Below are 22,361 nucleotides of genomic sequence, written 5' to 3'. Positions count from 1 at the left end.
GTCTTGTTTAGTACAGTTCTCGTCCACGAAAGCACAGAGAGGCAGAAATGGTGAAAGTTGAGTCCTCTACAACATGCAGGGAAGACCTTTGTGGGGTTTCACGCTCCAAACGGAAAGCGCACCCTTCAGACCCGAGACAGAGGCTTGAAATTTAGTCTTGCCTCTCCATCGCGTGCAATTTTTCTCAGCGACCCCGGAATAGCTGGCCCGATTCCCAGGGTCACCGTGCGACCCGCAGAAAGCATATGTCTACTCTTGTCGGCGATAATCTGTTGAAGGACGCCAAGATGCGTCATCTGCCACCTTATCTGTTCAGAGGCATCTTTTCCTACACGAATGCCACACCTGGATGGTCGAGCGGCGATTCTGTGGCAGCTCGAGTTGACGATCATGTTTGCAAATTCAGCATGACAGTACGCTGGCGAGCTAACTGCTCCTGGGTACGACGGGGGGGGGGAAGGGCGACTGACGTGTTGCTGCATTTTCGTTTGCCGGAAAGCTAATTGCTTTTCGGAGTCTGTGTGAATCGTTTTAACGGACAACCCTTCAACAACGGCAGTGCCTGCGATTCACTGGGCAACGACCCAACTAGTCGATGATACACTCATACTTACATCATTGTTCCTCAAAGGTATCCGTACGCTGTAAATGCGGCGTTTTGCGCCGCGCTTTAATGTTTGTGCACAGAACACGGGAGTCCTGCTTTAACTTGGTGTAGAGGATGGATGCAGAACAACAGGCTTGTCGGGCTTACGTTGCCCGGCGTGTCATTTCCCTCATTGATGCGACAGACCTTTCTGAAGGGTCAACCGAACAGTCGGTTACTAAACTTTGTGAGGATGCTCTGAAAATCCCTCGCGCCGCGGCTGTGTGTGTATGGCCTTCGGCAGTCAAGTTTATCAAAAAGGTGCTTCCCAGTCGTCTGCCAGAGGCTGCAGAGCTCACGGTTGCTACGGTCCTGAATTTCCCCTCTGGCAAAGGTAGTGTCGAAGTGGTGACCTCTGAGGCTCTCCGTGCTCTCAGTGACGGGGCCGACGAATTGGATCTTGTAGTGGACTGGGAGCTGCTAAACCGCGACGCTAACGCTGGCGAGGCGGCACTTCGAACTCTCGTTTCTGCAGTCCGGAAGGTACATGTACAGCGAATCCCAGCGAAAGCGGACTTTGCTCTAGCATCACACCGGATGCGCAACGCTGGTCTACTGTCAGTAGAGTTCAACTCAAATGTGTGCCTGTGGTAAACTGTGGTACCCGAGTAAATGCTGCGTCTACTGACGTGTTCCCCACGGGCCCTTACCTCTGAAGATTCCAAGTGCTTTCTTCCCCCTGATCTGGAGGGATTGTTTCCGTTGTGGGTCGAGTTTCTGGATATGCAGCGCAGCCTTGCTTGACCTAGTGTGGACTTAAGTCCCCATAGTGGTGGCGAAACCGTGAGATATTCCGACGTCGTGGGTGGGCTCTAATTCGATACACGGCGGCAAGTTCATAGGAATCTCTGCTCCACGGTGTCCCCAGACTGCATCTGCAGATCAAAACTCTCCGGGGACATCGCCTACGGCAGCATCCCATTTACACAAGGAAGTCACGCAAATACCGTGTAAAACTGTCTACGCTTCATTCGCAAGATGGTGCCCTTTTGTGTTGATGTTTTTTCCTGCTCTACCTCTAGGTCTCAGGCTCAGCAGTGCTGAAAGTGATTCTTGAGACGGGAATGCTCTCCAGTGATGTGCCTGATCTGGTCGTCCGCGCGAGCAAGGCTGCGTTGGAAAGTGGAGCAGATATGCTCAAGACATCAACAGGAAAGGTCACCGTAAATGCGACCCTGCCCGCCGTCAGAGATATGTGTCGTGCCATAAAGGAGTACCAGGAGGTGCATAAAGATAGCAGGATTGTTGGCATCAAAATAGCGGGAGGAGTGAAGTCTCTCGACGTTTGTGCACAGTATTTGAATCTGGTCTCGGATGCACTCGGTGCTGATTTTGTCACGAAGAGAACATTTCGCATCGGTGCCTCCTCACTTCTTGCAGGAGCCCGGGAATTCGTTCTGTAAAATGGCTTTTTCAGGACACTGGGACAAGCATGATTGCTGTTTCATGATATGATCTTAAGAAATTTAGTGGGGTTTTTGAATGGAATTCGAGGGGAAGCCACTGACTCTGATTAGTGCATTTTTTTGTGCACACACAGTCTACTTCTGTAGCAGCTTAGTAGTCTGTCTGAAACGACTCGCAACACGTCTACGGGGTTCCGTAACCATACAAAGTCTGTCTTGTTTCGGTAGAACTCCTACGGACAAACGATAGTCGTATCTTCCCGCTTTGTTACAACATTTTCATGAAGGAGGATGGTTGCGTCTTTCAGCTTGTTTGTGAAGACGACTTGCAACGTTCAATCATCATCACACTTTTCCACTATTCCAAAATTTTTGAGATTTGCAGGTCCGCCATAACTTTATTTTCGTGACGCGTTTGGCTTGTGTGATCTTTTGCAACGGACATCCCTCCCTCTGTGGCTTCGAGTATGCATTCTGCATGCTTCGGGGGGTATCGGTTTCAACCATCACGGCGATGACTAATGCTCGTCACTCAGCCGAGAGAGGTACGTCTCCTGGAAAATGTAAACGAGGATGGATTTCTTGTTACTAAAAATACCTCCTCCACGCAGGAGTTGCCGTCATTCTTCTTGAGTGAAATGTCTCTCCGAAGCTCAGTGGTATTCTGCTTTTATCAGTGTCACGCAGTCGGCAACACGCATTTGAGCCCAGGAACTGAAACAGTAATTTCAAAATCACTTGCTTGTCCACTGCCGTTTTTTTTAACACTGGTAGTATAGACTCTGAAGCCAGGTGTCAACAATGCAGCGTAATTCGAGGATTTAATTACACAGAATCCGAGTGCCAGGCGCACAGCCCAGCTCTCTCTATGCCCCGCGCAACAGTCGACATCCCTAAATGGTGCCGATGAATACAACTATGTACTGGTAGTAAATCCTTGCGTACTGATAGACGACACACTCTCTCTAGTCATGTACTCAGCCGTATTCTGGAGGTGTATACAGTTTTGCCAATATGGCGGCACTCCAACTGCGTGGTGCAGTTTCACTGTTGTATTGCAACTGTCAGGGAAGTGACTAGCTGACTGCTTGGGTGTGTCACATCTAGTCATAGGCTGCATACCGTTTTTAGAGGCTTACATGGCGTCGTGGCCTGATCCTTGCCTCTGTGCCCTTCGCTCGATGTCTTCCTGAATACTCTTCCTTCTTCTCTGCGTCGCAACTGCTCAAAGTCAAGCAGCATCAAGCGGGTCTTCCCGATCCGCCTCATGTTGGAAACTTAACAACTTTGCTTTCTTCAGGCTGAACTTCCCGGGATGGCAGGCATGATTGCTCAAAAAAGAAGGCAGCCCTCCTCTTGTTTCGATTGACGCGCTGTTTCTATCAGTTCTTTTCTCTTTGCGCAGGTCGTACACTTTCTGTGACGTGAAGGCGGGTTTCCTGTTTAGTGCCTGATTTGAATCGGAGAATTTGTCGTTGTATTACGTCGGCGAGTGTTCTTGTTGAGTGGTCGAATCCCAACAGCGCGGTTGCCAACGTTGAGTAGTACTAGTAACATCAACTGTGCTCAATTTTAGAAAACAATCCAGCGAGTGGCGCTTAGCGTTCATGGATACTGCAGCACTCGTGGATTCACCCACTGCATCATGCTTACAGCAGGTGCAAACAGCTGGCTTGTAATATGTCTGCGGTACTATTGCAAACTGCAAAATTCCACCAGAAAAAAAGGGTCCTATAGCAAAGTGGAAGGCCATATAACCATACGAAGTAGGTAGAGTTACTCAGTAGTGCCACTGTACTCCGGGAGTCTGACCGGATTCATTGTGCCTCGCATGTCAACAGTACACCAGCGGATATGTTGTGGAGATCAAAATGTTCTTTCGCTGATCAAATGCGCTCTTACGAGTTCAGCTAGGGGTCTGAAAGCGACCTATTTAGAATTCCCGTCCCCCCGTACCTGTCTCCTCGAAAACTTTGCTGTGTATTTCTACAGGTCCTGCTGACCTAATAACTCGAGGTCCTACATTGCCAGTGTTCATTGCTTGCATCCTGAGTGTCTCCATCTGATCTTTTCTCTTTGCTATCATCCTTCAAACGGACCATCAAAGCAGAAGAGAAATGGACATTGCCAAAAAGAATGACGAACAGCGGCTCGACTGTAAGCATCGACGCATGAGACAAAGCCAGTCGTTAAAGGGCAAGCGAATATCATGTTATCCTGACGACATCATTGCATCTGAAGATGCTATTCGCAGTTGATCGTAACCCCGCTCTTGGTCGCTGCCGAACTGTCGTCGAAGGAGGGCTTAGTGAAACACATTTTGATTGTTTGTTTTGGCACAAGCGGCAGCTGCACGACAAACTGTTATCCATGGAACCACCCTCTCTAGATCGAGGGTGGACCAATTAGAGTCGAACAGCTCTTCTGCCTACCAGAAATTGACAAGGAAAGGCAGGACTGTTTGGTGTTTTATTACCAGAAAAACATGTTACGCGGTTCCGTCTCACCCGCTGTTTCTCGCTGCAATGCGTTCCAACTGTTCCTTTGTGATTGAAGGCCTCCTGTATTCCGAGCGCTTTTCCTGCAAGAAATACGAAATGACATTTTCAGGTATGGGTCGTGTCCACACTTTCTGACTGCACCGTCGCTGTTTGGTAGCTGGTGTCGCCAAACACGTCCTATCCAAACACTTTCGCTCAGATTGCTCACTCGGCCAAACCCACTATTTAATATGGATTCCCAGAGTCTTATTCTAGTGAGGCTTCTGTCGTGAGGACTGTGGTACGTAGCAGAAAGCTTCTCTCGTCGCACGCGGCCGGCCGCTCAACCAACTCATGCATATGTGGTAGCGTGAATCACATACTTCCAACTTGGCAGACAGAAGTTCACGCTCCTTTCTTTTGTGCTGCTCTTGCAGAAGCTGTTGTCGCCGAAACTTCGGGCTACGCAGCGCCACACATCATATCAAACATGAAACAACTGGGTTTGCAGGGCCACCAACTATCGAAAACACACAACTTAGCGATGAACACGAAGTCTATAAACAGCAGCTGCGTGCTTTTCATGAGTGCCACTTTACCATGCCTTTGCTATTTCTCTTTTAGTATGGGTGTAGGCATGCGCTGCTTGCAGCCCACATGTCTTAACTCGGCAGGAGTATGACAGTCTTGATGCATAACTGTTGACGGACAGGTTGTCGATGCGTAGGGTGTACAGCAGGAGCCGTACCGTTGCTTTTCTTTCCGCTGAATACCCTCCTGGCGATCCTGATCCATCTCGCGTTGTTTCGTCATCTCTTCTTCTGTCATGATGGATTTAAAGGAAGGATAGAACAGTGTGTCTAACGCAACTTAACAGCACAGGTGAAACAAGCTGCCCACGAACCCGATGCGACGTCTCGAATCACAGCTGTGCCGCGGAACAATTTTGAATCGCGACAGTAATAAGTTAAAAGACTACGCATGCCGCGCGACCTTCACGTCGAATCAAGCAATGAGGTTTCACCGGAAAACACATATGACGTCGAACGTGTTTTTCAATCCATGTAACAGGGTGTGGTCTGTCACGGAATAGTGGCGATGCACTCGAAACTCTTTGCACAAGGCCATTGTCCCAGATGGACGATGGAAGGGAAGCACCACGTGTCACACCACATGCCTCGCCGTTGTCGCCATTCGGTTATCATCCTCGTTTTCTCTTCAGCGAGTGCTGAAAGTTCTGCCTGCACAGGAAAGCCGTCCGAACAATCACTCCGGCAGCGTCACTGGCATTAAAGAGCTACATCAATGTGTATGCACGGTTTGATCTTCGTCTTTTATGCAGAAAGCGGTAATACGTCTTTGCTGGGTAACAGATGGTACGTCGATTTTTGTGTGGCGCAGTAATTTGTCTAGTCGTTCTAAAGTGGTATGTATAGAGTGCAGGAGCGTTCGTCGAAGTGGTGTGAAATGCTGCTATTTTCTGAGGGACAAAGGTTTATGTGACGATGGTACGAACATGTGATCTTGGTCGTTATTAACTGCATTTTGTGTACCCACCTTCCGACATTCATCTTCATTCCTGATGCGTTGCATTTCGGCCTTCTCTGCCTCCCGTTGCTCTGATTTCTCTGCAGCGTACGCCGACTTCAGGTCTCTATACTTTTTCACTAGTTCTTGCTTTCGAGTAGTGAGCTCTGTATGCTCATTGTGCCACACTAGATGGGCTTCGATACTGTCCTTCGAAATATGGGGCAGTGCTCGTTTCAACTGAATGACAAGGCCCTGCTCCGAATGATGCAGCAGACAAATTTATGTATAATGTGTTTAGCCCATGCCATCGGAAATGTCTCCTTGAAAACTGTTTTTGCAGGGAACCGGCATCGAGATTGTAGTTATGTAGGTAAAACAGGCTTTGGCGAATGCGACAAGTCTGTCAGTTTCAGAAGAAAACGACCAATGCTTTGCACTCTACGCAAGACAGTGACACCTTCGCTTCATCACAGATCAATCTAGGAACTCAGAATGATGCCGCTTCTCGCTAAAGGCATGACGAAGATGTTCAATCAAACATGAAGTTGCGACAGCGACCCAGAAACTCCTGGTCTGTCTAGGGTCTCGTGGCTGCAGATTGACAGTTTACTCGCGCAAAAAGAAATTCTTCTTTTTGTTTCTATTGATAGGACAGTATCAGTCAGTGGTAGACCAAACGGGTCCGCTAGATTGTTTTCAATAGAGGACCTCTCCAGGATTGGATCGAAGGCCGAGGACACCCAGTGCCTTCTTAGGTGGGACGTCAGTGTGAACAAACGAAATCCCCTCTGTTACTAACATAAAACGTAAAGCAGTTCAAAACCTCACCGATGTTCCAGTCTGCCCCCCAATGTGATGAATTATCCTCTCAAACGCCTGATGATCCGTTGCCTCCCAACCGCCCTGAAAAAAACGCCAGTTAACAAAACCAGATCAGCAAGTCTTAACCATCGAAACAGCACCACCACTTATGTTTCGAGAGGCTATTGCGAAACAGGGGACGAGGCAGAAGCGAATGGTGGAACTGTAGAGGCAGCACAGGCTCTCTCACCGATTAAGATTACCAGACAGTGTGCTGGATAATACCAGAAGTCGCCGCATGGTTATGCAGCACTGCATGAAAGAGGAGTCGACACGACCTCACAAAATGCCAACGGGCAACGGATACTCAGAGCCAGAGAAGTTTGAGCTACAAGGTCTTGCAAGGCTTCAACTTCCGCGCCACAACCACTTTCTGAAGTGAGGACAAACCCGTAGGTTTGCGAGTAAATCTTTGGATACAAGCAACAAAAGTTCGACTCACCAAAGGATCCCCACCTTTCAACAGATCGATTTCAAGTGCTCCTAGCATAGTCTGTAGCGCAGTCACAGACTCTCGGTATTGTTGCTCCGTCTTTGGATCTGCAGTTGCAGAAGCATGGACAACAAACACAGGACTTCACAGAGGTAGCTACAAGGTCCGCCTTTTCGAAGACCAGCATTCCAGTCAGCAACGGGGTAGCATTTGTCCTTCGATGATCCAACGGAGTATCCCAAAAACGAGTCTCTATATGTTCTTGTGACAAAGTCAAAAACAACATTTTTGTTCCAAACGATCGTTCGAATTCGAGTTTCTATTCGTGTATTTGCCACTTGGCAGTGACGTCAGTCACCAGCAGCTGTACATCCGCAGAATGCGGCAATTAACCTTCGCCTGGAAATGGCCATACGGGTCCAAAGTGGCACCTGTATAGTGAACGTGGTCAACGCTGAAGGGGTTCGTTCCGTCCCACTGTCTAAGAGAGTCCGTTGACGCAGCTAGCGATGAAGTGCACTTGACTGCTAAGAGTAACACGACGTGCTACAGTCTAGTTGTGTGAACATCAGCGCTTATCCTGGCGAAAGCGTGAGACTCTCAACTGCGGCGGCAGGTGGGCAACAACTACTCAGCAAAACGAGACCTATACTGACAGTACACAAGAGAGCTCCCGTGGATCTTCCCTGGCATTCAGCCACTGCGCAGTCTCAAGCGGGTTCGCTTCGAAATCCCCGTCCCTTGCATCACGTGCCCACCTGTGACATCACGAAGGTACTGTCTTGCAGACGGAGAATAACGTTATCACAAACTGTGAATTGTCGCATGGCATACAATGACAATCGTGCTACAGAGGCTGCTCACTTGCTGGTAGACCAGATACCTCACGACCTGTCTCAGTTGCCGAAGCTCTTCTTTCATCATTTTCTCTCCTCGACGTGCCGTACATCCATTTTTCAATGCAGGAATCCACTTTGCGTTCGTCAACTTCTAGCTCGGTTTCCAGACTGGCCTGCGCATTATAGTTTGTCAGCTGGCAGAGGCAATACTTTTGTTTTCCAGATGGTAGACGGCCATTATAACTCTTTACCGGGGTGTGCAGTGTGACCTCTTGTGCGTGAAAACAACTGCAACTTCATCTATGTCCAGAAGAACAGACACTGGCCATGGCCTCCGAATACATTGATCAGCTAGTGGGAAATGATACGCCTATGAGTTAGCGTGCACATACGTAAGTGAAGAATACACAGCTCGCAACATTACAGACACCACTGATCGACCCTGAGTGAGGTAACATGCTGGCAAAGTTTCATTTATTGTCAAGCCCACTAAGCTGCTCAGAGATTTCAACACTCACGAATGGTGAGTTACTGGTTCGTGACGTATAATGCTATGAACAGGACCATGTAACGAATTCCAGAATAATGTCCGCTGGTGGGGACTACGTTGGACGGCAAGTTTTCTTCTGACTTTTGAAAAGTTTTAAAATGCTCCCCTTTCTCACCTTCTCGCGGGACAAGTTGTCGTACTCGTGCCGTGCGTACGCTTTGAAGGACATGAGTGCCCGGCCGACTTCCTCAGCGGCGCACCGAAACTGGACAGGGTTGGAAAACTTTTGGACGCCTGAACGTGACGCGTTCGTACAGAACGGATTGCGGACATGTCAAATTTAGAAATAAAATGGCTTTCCTCCCAACCGTTCGAAAATGAGGCGACCGGTCTTTCCGATGTTAGCGAAACTGACTTCGAGATACACTTCGCTGAGGCAGTGCTACCTTCGAGGCGTACACCCTCTGTAGATATCCGTCGGCACACAAAAATTATGTTAAGACACTCTTGTCCGTCCCCAGTATCATGCTGTGGGTTCATATACCATCGCGTCTCCTCTTGCACGGATGAACAAGTGGGTTTACTGTAAGAGAATTTTCTTACGCAGCTGCATGGAGGCACAGGACGCCGGATGCAAAAACTGCAACTCACAAAACCGGCCTACTGGTGGGCCGCCTTTGGATTCCCGCATAAATTTGAGCCGGTAACGAAATTACGTAGACTTACGAAGGAAGTATACGGTACTCCGAATCTGGTCGACGTATTCCCACAGAGTTGTTTTCCACTGCAAAGTAACCGTCATCCATGCCGGTGAAGAACTGTAGAAGTTTCTCCACTCACAACGGTATGCGTATGGCTAGTTCAAGAGTGCCATCGTTCGGTGCGTGCCAGCTCAATGCAAAGACAAATCCCGGTAGAGCTTGTCGCATAAGTAGAGAATTGGCCACATATGGTATTTACATGCGTATAGTTTGTATACGAACGCATACGCAACTCTCTGAACAAAAGTATATACCTAAGTACTTGTTTACAAATTTACACTACTGTTCGCATATGAACACACGTTCACACAATATATCAATACGTAGACAGAGGCAGGTTTCCGAGGATTGCGGTAGCCCCCCTGGGGCCTGTGAGCCGTGATTCCGACAAACGGGAAAACGCGCAAGATGCTAGATGAGCTGTAGCTCACAGTGGCACTTTGTCCTTGACATATATTTCTGCGCAGCGTAGGACGAACGCTGTTTGTCAGCGAAATCAAACAACACGACGTCAGCTGCTGTTCTTTCTTGCGGTCCAAATGACTCACCTTCCTGTGGTCGGATACGTTCTGTCGGATTTGTCTCTGTATCGCTGAGAGCTGCCCGTCACAAAAAACGTTTCACCGTTCAAGCCAAGAAGTTGGAATGATGGTGAGTGTGGGCACTACTGGTAAATTTGTTCGCAACCGCAGTCACTGCTCGGAATCTCAGCCGAGAACTGATCCCATTAAGAATCCCATCGACGGCACGTGCTGAACGTTCGTTCCTAAGAGTATCTGATTTCTTGTGTAGCACGCCTGTGGACTGAGATGGGTGGATCGCTATACTCGCAGCTGAGCAACGGCTGCATTCGCGTTGCCCGCCACCATAGCATCCGCGACTAACAGATGAAGGAAAACGATGCATCTACTGCGGTATTCCTATCAAGAAGACCACTGCAGCTTGTCACAGTTTTAGATGGAATCCTATGTACAAATTAGACCGACAGAACAGACGATGGGGAAATCAGTAAAAGTTGGGAGCAGTGGCCGGTGGTACATCGTTGTAGTATTGGCCTACTTGCCAACGAGGTATACGAAGGCTTCCCAATGCTTTTTGCCCTTGTTGAAGAGAATCGATGGCTCTGCAAGGGACATATACGAGGCAGGTTACCGGAAAATCTAGTGTAGTCTGCAAGAAAAACGCGTCCACGCGTTGTGTTGGACGAATCCCGCACATTCCCCGCTACACCACACCGTGTTCTGTCATCACTAACCCCAGGTGGAAGTATTCCAACAAAACTCTATGTGTAGATCCTTGCTCCAACAAAGTCTTCAATGTGCTGTGACTTGGCATCTGTTGCCGAACCTCATGTAGGCTGTTACAAGCCTTGTGAATGGATATCTAGACTTCCCGGAGCTACCGAGCCAAACGTGATTAACGAGACAATGGAAGATTCAGGGTTGTGTACAGGGTCTTTTGACCTCGTGTGTATATTAGACTCCAGCAAAAGTCTGCGTTGAGATGCACGGTGCCAGGTGAATCTGGCCCTGACGATCCATGGAGCAAAACTGCCATTTTGTCACTGGTTCACTGACGAGGCTTGATGAAAGACCGTCGCTAATCTACTTGGTCACTTGAGGGATAACTGTGCAGAGTGAAATTAGTATCTTTGTGAAGAATGAGCCCACGAACCAGTCAAAACTCAAGAAATACAACAATTCCGAAAGCAACCATACTCGGCGTTCAGACGCTTCCTCTCATGCACCCATTCTCCAAAGGCGCAGGAAGCTGGCGTCTCCTCTTTTGTTTTGAGACCTTCCTGGTAGTCCCGAGTTCTCAGCTTTTTGTCTTCAATTAAGCCTCCAACAGGCTGCCCAACATGCACGTGTCTGTGTCCGTTCTCCGGATTCTGCAGATCCGGGCCTTCCTGTTCTACACTGGTGTGAGGCGGCAGTAGATCTAACTCACTAGCGACCAAGGCAGTTATGCCTGCCTTTGACCGTGCAAAACGTTTCTCTTGTTCGTGGGAAGATTCCCTGATAGTTTCGGCCAGACTGGCATAAATGATTCCATTGTCGTCCGGTATGGACGCTTGGGGGTGCGGTGTCCGCTTGAGGAGAACTACTCGTGATGCTGTCTGATACAGATTACTGGTGTAGTCGGCAGCAGCTTGCTGAGCAATAAAGAGGACATTTAGTTGGCGGGAGAGGAGATGCTGTGTGTACAAGATACCAACCATAGAAAGCGGGACACCCTTGGGGGATGGCGAACGTGAATCCGGTCGATGGAGCGTCAGATGCTCTGCATATTTTCTCGCAAACCTTGTGACTTCATCTTGGAAAGAACTGTCAGAATCAACTGGTTGATCATGTGGACCGACGCAAGTGGGTATGTATGCAGCTGACGTTGGGCTCCATGATAACGCCGACGTCTCTGCGTTCTCCTGGACTGCGTTTGCATGGACGGGGCGGTAACGAATGAAGTCAGTGTTGTCTTTGCCAATCACTTGCACTGCGTGTTTGACGAAACAGTGGTCACAGTTCCACGGAGCTTCCGCAGCGGCATTTACGTCTTCTGGGCGAATGCCCGAGTTCGAAAGGAGGACCGAATCTTCAAAGCATCGAGAATAAGGGGCTGAAACGTTGACGGAAGCGACGGGAGTGGAAAAAGCGGTCGACCATTGATGCTCGTCGCCGGTCCTGGGGGGATCATCCACTAGTTGCCTTTTCGCTGCCAGCAAAGAGTCTCGTATATACGTCGGAACAGGGTTGAAATCAACCTTTGGTCTGGATATTGAGGCATCCGCGTCAGTGTCTGTGTAACTGCATGGAACGTCAGCTGAATCTGCCATGGCTTGCACAAAGAGAACGAATCAAGTTTCGGCAGCGCCCGCTCGTCTCCTGCTCGAACAGTTGAGCTGCCGGTGGAGGTAGTAGCGGGTAAAAACGTATCACCACACGATGGGATCTCGCCGAGACTCTCCTGCAAGAGTTCACGACGTTCGAACAGGATACCACATAAAGCACCTAGAGGACGGGGAACTGTAGTGTGAAAATATTTATTGGTGCAGAGCGCGAGCGGATGAGTTAAGAACCCAGAGGCTACTCAAATGTACAATTTTGTTGCACCGTTGGTTTTGAACGTATGCGCGAAGAAAATTGGAGAATGTATTTTGACTTCTTGCGGCGACTACATACGTAACACGAGGGTACACTAGTTCTGCGAATGCGCTGAACACTTGCAAGAAGCGGTTAGTTACTAGATGAACAGTGCAACTAACACGCTACGATGGATCGTAGTCCTCTTTTCATAGACCCATGGGATATGAAGCATCAAATCGTCACATGCAACGTCTGTTGTTTGAATGCGTGCAACCTATGATGTTGCTGATCACTCTGACAATCGAGAGCGCATGTCAAGTTCTGACACCTTAGACCAAATGAGGATTGACAGCGCTACACTGACGGACAGGAGTTGATCATGTATTCTTGGTTGGGACGTCAAGATCGATTGCAAAGCCTCCCGCCTACGCAGAGTTGCTTAACAGGGCTTGGCAGTCAACTCCTCAAAACACACTCGATCCCCTCGCGGCCCCACGAAACCGCTCGTCCCTAAAGACCTGGTGGTGGTCATTTATCAGCAAGTTCCTCGCTTCGCTCGTATGCAACTCCATTTTCCAAGCGGAAGGTACACAGAGTTCGCGATTGGGTGCAGAAGTCTGACACGCCTTAAACTTCCAAGGCTGACGAGACCAAGTGGACTGCTCACAAGGGAAGAAGAACCAGATAGCATTATTACCTTCGGCTGGAAGTGGGCCATGTATAACCATGGCGTTCGGTTCTACAACTTCTGTCTTCACTGCCGCCGACGAGCTACCCAACTGCTCTGCTTCGCCTGAAATGTATCTTAATCCCACCGCAAATTCAAGAGGCATTTGAACCGTTTTGAGTATTGCTTGATTAGTTTTCGCTAAGCGTGAGTAACAGTCGCAGCTACTGCTTATGGGGAACGCAGGCATCCGCGAAAAAGATTTTGAAGAAAACATTTTAAACGAAAAAGCAATAGTGCTCACAGAAATCTATAGTTATTAAACAGAATCATTTTACTGAAATGTAGCATAACTAATATATGTCCTGATTTTTTTAAAACTGTAACTGCTCATGCTCAGCGTGCGCTACCTTGTGCTACGGTGTGGACGCTGACAGAATATCACAGGTTCTTTTGCATTGCAGTTCCTTGCAAGGCCTGTGATAGCCAAGCTCGGCTTCCAAATAGTGGCACTACCGACCTCGCTCTCCCAGCGAGATCGTTTAAATACGCTTTCCCACTACGGTGAACAAGAAGAGTTTCTGCTTTTGAGCGTGTTTCAACTGCAAAGCTGTCGTTTTGTCTGTACGACGCAATGTGGAGCGCTTAGAATATTGGGACCTACCCAGTCACTGGCAATGTAAATCGCAACACCGGGCCAAAGATAAATCCGTCGCGAGGCCAGCCCTGCTAACCAGGAGATAGAACTGCCGATGGCGATTCCGTCAAGCTGCTAGGCAATAATCGTTTGGTCAAAGAGAACCCGACAACGTGAAAGCAGCGTATACGCATTCCTGCAGTTGCAATACTAGGAGTAGCTTTACTGTCTTCGAGACTCGCACGTTTCTGCCACTTTTACCTCATGATAGGACAAAAAAACTTCGATGCCTGAAGGCGTTGGTTCCTCTCATGAAGCTGTAACGATCTTCAGTTATTTCGAAAAGCGAAGCACTCAAGCAACAGACTATTCGATAACGGGACTTCTCAGACGCGGGAACACCAGTTGACTCGAGAGGCAAACTATTAAAGGAACCAAACTTCGAATACCGGTACTGCACACACGCGGAAACACTCAATCCCCAGGGACACTGTGCGGAATTTACGCTCAAGAGGCGGCGCACACTGGAAATGCAAGAGTGGCTACATTGAACAACACACAAAAACTTGCGACGTTTACCGTGTCGTTGAAATTGTTCGCCTGGTGGTGGGCGTCTACCGATTAAAAAATGAACTAAACCGTCATTTCCCTGATCAAACGTTCCCTTCGCGAATGCATTTACCGCCGCACCCTGAAACACTCTATCTGTCGAAGTTCTTTCAGACAGGGTCTCATTACACAAGCAAAACGTTTGATCCTTGATCCTTCCTTCACAAGAAAATAAAACAAGCCACGAAGTCGTCGTGTTGGCATCCGTGGCGCACCAACACTGTTTGCACCTGGAGCAATACGGTGGCCGGTCAATACAATTCAAACACACAGGAGACACGAACAGGATAGTTGGACACTAGTCAAAGGGGTTTTCCTTCACTGTGGTCTTGCTTATCTGTGCCTGCCCATCGTGCGCGCTCTTCAGCGTACACATCGCCTCACAGGTCTGGTCTGTTCAGCATCTACTGTTCACGCGTTGCAGTAGATCATTTCTTATATATTGGATCCATTTGGAGTGCTGAAACCTGATTCTGCGCCCAATCGCCGTGATACGGCTCTTGTCAGAGTAGGCGTGCGGACAACTGGCATCGAATTCAACACACCTCGTGGCGCGACTGGGTGCCCCATGTTGACATCATCATAGCCTCTGGAAGGATTTCTGGCGAGTCCCACACTTGAAGATGAACTCTGGTGGAACCCCGCAGCGATTCCGAAGTTACTGCCGCAGCCGCTTCCAGGCCTGGAAGGGCCAGCGTAGGGTGACCGTAAGGAAGGGTCAACCACATGCTCGAAAGAGCTACGATCCCGAGAGCCATGCACACTTGCGCGTGTAAGATCGCCTGCATGCCCATACTCTCCCCATTCGTAATCCTCTTCTATTATGCATGCCATCGACCGCTTCGTTCCTGGATCCTCTGCCTCGTCTTCATCGTCACTTACACCAGGACTACGCACATGGTCCACATCGCCTTCGCCTCGGCTGCTCTCCATATCACTTGGACAGGTGCTTTGCTTGTCTGCAGTGTCCTTCTCCCACGGCGAGAACCGGCTACACCAACACGAGAGCCACCAGGGCACATCCAGCTTACGGTGGTACATCATCAGAATGATGAAGATGATAAAGAAGGACGCCGTCGCAAAGACAGCCATAGCGAGGATCCAGTCTGGAATCACGTTGGTGCACTTCACCGACCGCGTAGCTACCTGAGGCTGAAACAGTATTGGACAAGAACACAGACAGATCGCTTGATGATGTACATCCTCGAGACAAGTTGGAATTTGTGGGCCAATATCATGTGAATCCCGTCGCCAACCAGTCCTGGACTGTGTCATTCAAGCACACTGACTGGTCTACAACTCGAATGTGCAGTTCGACAGACGGACGACCTCCACAGTCCAAACATCTGGTAGCTGGTGGCACATCCCAACTTGCCGCGCGTCCGCGACATGCTTTGTAGCCGCCGCAACAAAGATGTAAATGTTACCGTGAGTGTACAATACACACAAACCGATGATATTAATTTACGGTGCCTTCTTCCCCATTTAACCGGCTGCACGTTATTTCAGAATCTTGCATCGGATTTCGAGTCTCGATTCCCGGTTCCTTCGGCGTATCCAGAACTTCCCTGCAAGCTGCTCGTCTTCCCGTTCCAACCCCGTTGCGTCTCTGGTTGCTGCTTACACTTTCTGGCATTTTCCCCGGATTAACGTAGTGGATTTCGAAGGTTCCTCGGAGCCGTTGGGCGAGACGATTGAGGATTTCGTGCGCCTTCAGACCGCGCCAGTCTTCCGCGGCTGCGTGTCCCAAGCCAAGGATTTTGATGTGCAACATGACCGTGTGCTGTCGAATCGCCTTCTCGATCTGCAGAACTTCACCGTAGTCAATTCCCGCGCCGAACTGCATCTTTCTATACAGCTGCCCTTTCCCACCTCCACGCTGCTCGAGGGGAGTCGCTGTGCCTTGCAGGACTATGCGGTCTGCTCGGAACTCTCGGGGAACCCCAGAGTGGCCGAGCGGCTTGCGCTGGAGGACCTCGATGATCATCGCCATCATGCCGTCTTCCTTGCCGTTTGCGACAAAATCACTGTAGCTTTGCAGCAGCATGACTTGAATGTCTGGGTCGAAGCTGACGCGATTCACCGTGTCGATTTTCTCATATTCAAACACCTCAGAGACGGTCGAGTAAATGAATTTCGTCCTACCCCACTCAAAACTTGCCAGCGACTGGTCCCACTGTAGTTCCGATTTGAGCAGCTGCGTCGCAGTGTACGAGGAAACAAGTTTCTTCGAAGGATCCATGACGTCTGGCCACTCCTCGATAGGTTGTGTTGCCCACAAGTCCAACAAGGTGACCTGAATCAAAACGCCATTCGGAGGTGTTTGCTCCTTGAACCTCTCCATCAGCGTGAAGTCGATTTCCAGCCCCACAAGACCTTTCTCATGTGTCCAGCCATCTGCAGAGCGGAAGAAGAAACCTGAGACACGGACATCCGGAAGCTTGACGATGTCTCTTCGCATCGTTTTGCTTGTGGGGTAGAATCGGATGATCGCGCTTTCCAGTTTCATGAGAATACTTTGTCTGACTTCCTCCTGCAGCATCTGGAAATCATGCAAACGCTGGAGAGCGTCTGGATCGAAGTCACCTGTCCCTATCTGGGGAATTCGGCGTCCTCCCCAACCCCCTCTTGAACGCAGCCCATGCCCATTGCTCGAGAGCATTGCAGAGAGGCGCCGCGGGAAGTGGGAAGATTTCGCGGACATTTGCGCAACTGGCGAGGGTGTCGAAGTGCTGCTGGAGACGTGAGGCTGCTCAACGAGAAGAAGTATGATACCGTTGTGGGGTCTGACAGCGAGCAAACACAAGACGACCGGACAGGTATAGAGAGCGCCCCGTGCTTGCTTCTTACCTGGTACGTGTTACAACTCAGAAATACCACTACGTACCGCAGGCCCTTCCCTTTTCTCATGAATGCCACCTCTGTTTGCCAAACGTGGTCTCCCAATCTCGGACTGTAGGGGACGGAAGCTCCACTCCATGACTAGGACTAGTGCGGAAACAAAATCGAGATCAAAACAAGTATAGTGGCCTTTGGCTGTGACACGAACCGCCTTCTGCGTAAACATGAGGATCGAGAGCTGCAGTCGCGAACTGACTTACGAGCATCGGGAGCACGCATTTCGACTATAAATTGTAGTGTTCGCGTCAGACCTGGCTCGTAGAACTGACATTTGCTGTGTCGTCAGCGCCAGCCAGTGCAGATATGCGAAGAACAACGCGTAAAAGGATACACATGCTCGTGTCACCAACGTGACAGTGATCGCGGCCTTAGTCTCCTTCCCCCCCCTCTGGGAAACATGTTCTCGTCACTTACTTCTGAGTGACATGTTGTCGCATTGCTCGGCTGAGCAGGATAACCATGGAGAAATACCGCCGACTTTCACTGAAAGCGAACATGTACTTATAATACAGTTCATCGAGAGAGAAAGCTGCATACAGAGGAAACAAATAAAACCATAAACAGTGTTTTCCACGCATTGATGGAAGAAACAGCAGACACCCCCAACAAGACGAAGGAAGGGTGCTTTCGCGCCCGCCCTCTAACCTTGTTGCTACGTTTAAAACACACAAGCGACACTACCAGGCCGTTTACCCACGGAACACGAGATCTCCGTACGAAACCAAGACCCATCGACATGCACCAAATAGCGCGATTATTTCCCTCCACGTACAAGCCCTCTCTTCGTGCTTTTCTTGGCAGTCGTTAGCGACCTTTCTTACGTTTACAGTGAGTCGGGGCAGTAGGATCTTGTCCAAGGAAAACAGCCTTCCCCCAGGCGAGGCCCATAGCATCTTCCACCATATCAAAGACGTGAGCAAGAGTGGTCACCCCGTCGAAAGGAACGTGGACATCTCCCATGCCGAAGAGAACCTTGCGCAAGCGAACGTCCTTCGCCGCCTTCTTGAGAACACTGGGAAACTCGGCCCCCGACGGCAGAGTATCCATCAGCGTTTTGAGCTGGAGCGCATTCGCAAGTACTGGCACAGAAGGTAAATCAAGACGCTGTACTCGAGGGAAAAAAGAGATCCAGCTCGATCGAGCCTCGAAGCAAACACCAGTCACACTCACCACACACACTGAGAACCACGTGGAAGGTACGCTTTTAGGACAGCGCCGACATCACCTCAACGGGTTCGCCCCAGACAGCCGATACAAAGGACGAAACAGGAAGGTGTACGGGCTGCACGCTCTCCTGTCGAAATTGTTTTACAGCGACCAACTGCCATCACGACGTTGCATTCAGTCCTCACTGCAGAACATGCGACCTGCCTTGTTTCCTCGGTCGAGTGAAGTAAGATGCACAAACATCCGGCTTACCCCACTCTCGAAGGCCTGAGGCATTCCACACTCTCGGAAGTGTTCGTAGCGCCTACGAACAAGGGAACTGGCCCCCGCGGGAGGCCCGAAGTCGCGCGTGTGATCGAGGAGCTCTTGAAGAAAATGACTGCCACCGCCATCCGCGTACGAGTAGAAGGGCCACTCGAGGCCGTACAGAACTGACAGGGTGAACCAGACGCGGTACTGCTGATCGTCAGACTTGAGGTAGTCGCAAACTTGTTGCCGGTGCATGTCGCAGTGGAATTGCCCTGTCAGAAGACAGCAACAAGCGCAACGCATGCATCTCGAAAACGCGAGCCACTTGGTGGACTTCTCTCGTGCAGAGCGACCGCCACATAGACAGCCACGTGGTCGAAAAATTCTTCTGTTGCCTTCGAGTTGGAAGGCCGTCCACGGAGGTCACCCCGAAGCTACCATTTCTTCACCGAGCACCACAGACACCCTTGAACATGAAAAGCAATCGGGCGCGCCACTACCCTTGAAACGGATAGAAATCGCCTGGACACAAATGCACGGAATAAGAAGAGTTCCTGTCGCTCCATATCGCGTGCGGTCTTGGGAAAGCGACTTCGGAACTCTCTATGTGGATTCACACACACCTGCTCTCACATACTCTCGGTGCAGAAAAGTCTCCACAAACTCGTCTGTTTTCTTCCAACATGTGCACACATTTTGCTTCGCCTTTCCGTTATTCCTCTGTCGAAGTGAGACGGCGTTTCGCCGGAAAAAAGGCGTCCATTGTTTGTCGGCATCTGCCGTTGAATCGACGGATGCAGCGATCCAGCATGCAAAGACGGTGTTCCCCCAAGTCGACATCGGAGTCCTCTCGCTCCGTCTCCCCCCCGACGACTTACGCAGCTTCTTCTTGGCGATTCTGGCGAGACTTTCTCGCGTCACTCTCATCCGACGCATGACCCCATGGCCGACTACACGCTCGTCAAAGCCAGCGTGTGATCCTTCTTCTCTCTTTTTCTTCGGATCGCTGTCTTTTCTCGGAAGATTCTTCGCCGCAACTCCCCCATCGGTATCGACTTCCTTGTCTGGCGCCACGGGGGAAGAGGGCAGCACCGCGGACTCCACGCGGACAACTTTGTCGCTTTCGGACCCCGCAACCTCTTCTTCGGAAACGTCAGGACTGCTCTCACGCTTTCGGTGGAGTCGGCGTTTAGGTCGGTTGCCTCGCGCAGGTTGAGAGCTCTTGGTTCCAGAGCCTTTCGCCTGGGCTCCCGACTCGACGGACCCGGAGCTAGGGCCTACGTCGTTTCGCTCTACAGGCTCGGGGCGGCCAGCTGCGGCGGGGTGCTTTTGGGACTCAGTCTCGGGGAGCAAGCCTTTCGGTTTTCGGCTCTGGGCGTCGTCGAAGAGGTACTGTTCGTCTTCTTCTTCTTCGCCGTTGTCGCTGCTGGTCTCCGAGTGTCCCCACATTTCATTCGACAGTTCGTACTCTTCGGTGAACATGCTCTTCTGGGTGTCCCGACTCCAAGACGACGACGCGTCCCAGGCCGTCGTGTGCTGGGGCGACAGGGTGGTGTCTTCCGCCTGGCCGTCGATGTCATTTCCTGTCCGATGCGGCGGGATGTATGTGACGGTGTCGTCTGCCGCGCTCCCGTCGTCCTCGGAGGGCTCGCTCCCCATGGAGGAGTCATCCTCCTCGAGACGCCGCTCTGAGATTCCAGGGGCTACCACAGCGGCCGGGAGCTCCCCGAACGAGGACGCAAGATGCTCGGTGAGAGAGGGCGACTCGAAGGCATGCTCCCCGTCGTCACCCCAAGGCAACGGCGTCTCCGTCGCACGGGTCTTTTCACTGCGAGCAAAGAAAGATTGGAGATGCCTGCGATCGAAAGGCAGGTCTTCTCCCTCGCCCAGAAGGTTGGGAAGGCCCCCAGGGATTTTCCTACCCCACGGCTTTCCGCCGCTGCCAAGCCGGGCTGCAGGCGGAGACGCTACAGAGGTGGTGTCTCCCGGGGCATCTGTCCCTGCCACAGAAGAAAGGTTTGGGCCGACCGCGCCGGTGGAGGCGAGAGCGTCCCTGGAATGGTGGCCGCTGGAACGGTCGCCCCAGAAGTAGTAGCAGAAGATAGTGCCGAGAGAGAAGAAGCAGAAGGCTTCGACAACGAAGATAACAATGACGATCCACGACAGTTGGCCGCCGCCGCAAGAAGACTGTCGCGCTGTGGAGCAACGCATAGACGGCGGTGTCCTCACACGACTCCGAGAGGGCGACTTCCGGCGAATCTCCACGGCTTCCATTCGCTTGCCTCGACTCGGCGCTGCCGCGCTGCCCGCGGGAGTTTCGTCGCCTTTCGACCCCGCCATGGCTGCTTCATGACGACCCCAAGGGGACGAGAGCGGAGAGGCGCAAGGTGGAGACGCAGGAACGGCGCGCAGCGGGATGGCCTTTTCTCTGGGGTTGCAACGAACTATACAACGCCGAGCCCAGCGAGGACATCCGCGTATGGCCTTCGCTGCGTCGATCCAGCCTGCGATTTCGTTCCTTTGCCAACGGCCACGGGGCAAGCACCAGGTGCGTATTCTCTTCGCTGCTCGGGGCTTCGGCGGCGTCCTTTGCACCTGGAACCGACATAAGCCTCGAGGTGACTGTCGCCGCTCGCCTCGCCGCGGGTATCCTCAGAGTTTGTATAGGTTTTCCTTAAACTCTAGAACACCCTTCCTTCTGCGGGCGTGAACTCCGGGTCAAGGAAAATTCAGTGAAGGGCAAGAGACAGAACGGACGGGAAAGCCTTCGCATTCCTTTAAGGTTTACTACTCACTAGATCGGGGGGGGGGGTGTGTGTGGCGATTGGACAGCCTCACGTTCAGAGTGATGGGAAGCTCGCGCACAACGCAAAGCGGAGAGGAGTCGCAATTCCAGTTAGTCTTTGCCAGAAGAGTACGCCAGAGTTAAGCTTAAACAAGAAAGGCCTGGAACAGAGCAAGCGGAAGGCGCGTTCTACAGAGGCGTTTTTGACAAAGAAGCAGAGCCACGGGAGGGTCTGCCAGGAGGAAGCAGTGAGCGATGCAGGATAGCAGGGGCATGCATCTTCGGAACATACGTTCATAGACACCAACAAAATCCATCAGAAAAAAAGCCGTCGGCCACCCGGCTGGGACCAACGGCGCGTCGTCTCAAGCTAGCTAAATAACCCACGGGGTCTTTGTCGATCACCCAAGGTTGGGTGAGGCTCCAAAGATCTGCTGTCTCCGGATCCTGGCTTTCATCGGGAGACAAGTCTCCAAAAAAGCACGAATTGGGTAAGACACAACAGTGGAAAAAGAAGTTGCTGAAGCGAATTTCGAGATTCTCGAGTAGTACCCGGTTTTGTGTGTGCTGGTCACTCGCAGACGTCACGAGCAACCGAAGAGTATCTTCAATCCGAACGGTGAGAACGGTCCACGTGTTGTGCAGCAGAAGGCAGGCGCGCTACAGAGAAGAGCGGCTAGAGCCTTCGTCTGTGCACAAAAAAAGCGGAAACGGCGGTGCGGATTGCAGAGGAAATGGTCTCCCACTAGCGTTGGGACTTGCGCTTGGCTCTCGCACTGAAGCGAAATGTCGACATCACAACAGGGCGCGACAGGAA

At 50.9% G+C, this 22,361-nt stretch overlaps 4 protein-coding genes across 4 annotated transcripts; 2 read left to right on the top strand and 2 right to left on the bottom strand.

Moving 5' to 3' along the window:
• Positions 1-251: 251 nt before the first annotated feature.
• On the top strand, positions 252-2,104 carry TGME49_270650 (deoxyribose-phosphate aldolase). The gene is made up of 2 exons (XM_002365690.1): positions 252-1,129; positions 1,669-2,104. Exons 1-2 carry the CDS (start codon positions 722-724, stop codon positions 2,047-2,049), a joined length of 789 nt encoding a protein of 262 aa, XP_002365731.1. The 5' UTR covers positions 252-721; the 3' UTR covers positions 2,050-2,104.
• Positions 2,105-4,169: 2,065 nt separating this feature from the next.
• TGME49_270655 (hypothetical protein) lies at positions 4,170-5,214 on the top strand (the record flags this gene model as incomplete). The annotated part of the gene is made up of 3 exons (XM_018781583.1): positions 4,170-4,209; positions 4,609-4,662; positions 4,970-5,214. The coding sequence occupies 3 exons, from the start codon at positions 4,170-4,172 to the stop codon at positions 5,212-5,214; spliced, it is 339 nt and encodes a 112-aa protein (XP_018636619.1).
• Positions 5,215-11,130: 5,916 nt separating this feature from the next.
• On the bottom strand, positions 11,131-12,279 carry TGME49_270660 (hypothetical protein; the record flags this gene model as incomplete). Its single annotated transcript, XM_002365691.1, has 1 exon — positions 11,131-12,279. One exon carries the CDS (start codon positions 12,277-12,279, stop codon positions 11,131-11,133), a length of 1,149 nt encoding a protein of 382 aa, XP_002365732.1.
• A 2,465-nt stretch (positions 12,280-14,744) lies between these two features.
• TGME49_270670 (hypothetical protein) lies at positions 14,745-21,099 on the bottom strand (the record flags this gene model as incomplete). Its single annotated transcript, XM_002365692.1, has 6 exons — positions 14,745-15,594; positions 16,067-17,228; positions 17,758-17,872; positions 18,165-18,402; positions 18,763-19,031; positions 19,638-21,099. 6 exons carry the CDS (start codon positions 21,097-21,099, stop codon positions 14,878-14,880), a joined length of 3,963 nt encoding a protein of 1,320 aa, XP_002365733.1. The 3' UTR covers positions 14,745-14,877.
• Positions 21,100-22,361: the final 1,262 nt, after the last annotated feature.

Source organism: Toxoplasma gondii, chromosome VIII, assembly GCF_000006565.2.
Source record: "Toxoplasma gondii ME49 chromosome VIII, whole genome shotgun sequence".
NCBI classification, from domain to species: domain Eukaryota; phylum Apicomplexa; class Conoidasida; order Eucoccidiorida; family Sarcocystidae; genus Toxoplasma; species Toxoplasma gondii.
This window is presented reverse-complemented; position numbering and strand designations above follow the sequence as displayed.

Bases quoted from the DNA above. Each gene is read 5' to 3' on its own strand.
- TGME49_270650 (XM_002365690.1), top strand. From the start codon at position 722: ATGGATGCAGAACAACAGGCTTGTCGGGCTTACGTTGCCCGGCGTGTC. The intron at 1,130-1,668 runs GTACATGTACAG...CTCTACCTCTAG, and splicing joins TCGTTTCTGCAGTCCGGAAG to GTCTCAGGCTCAGCAGTGCT.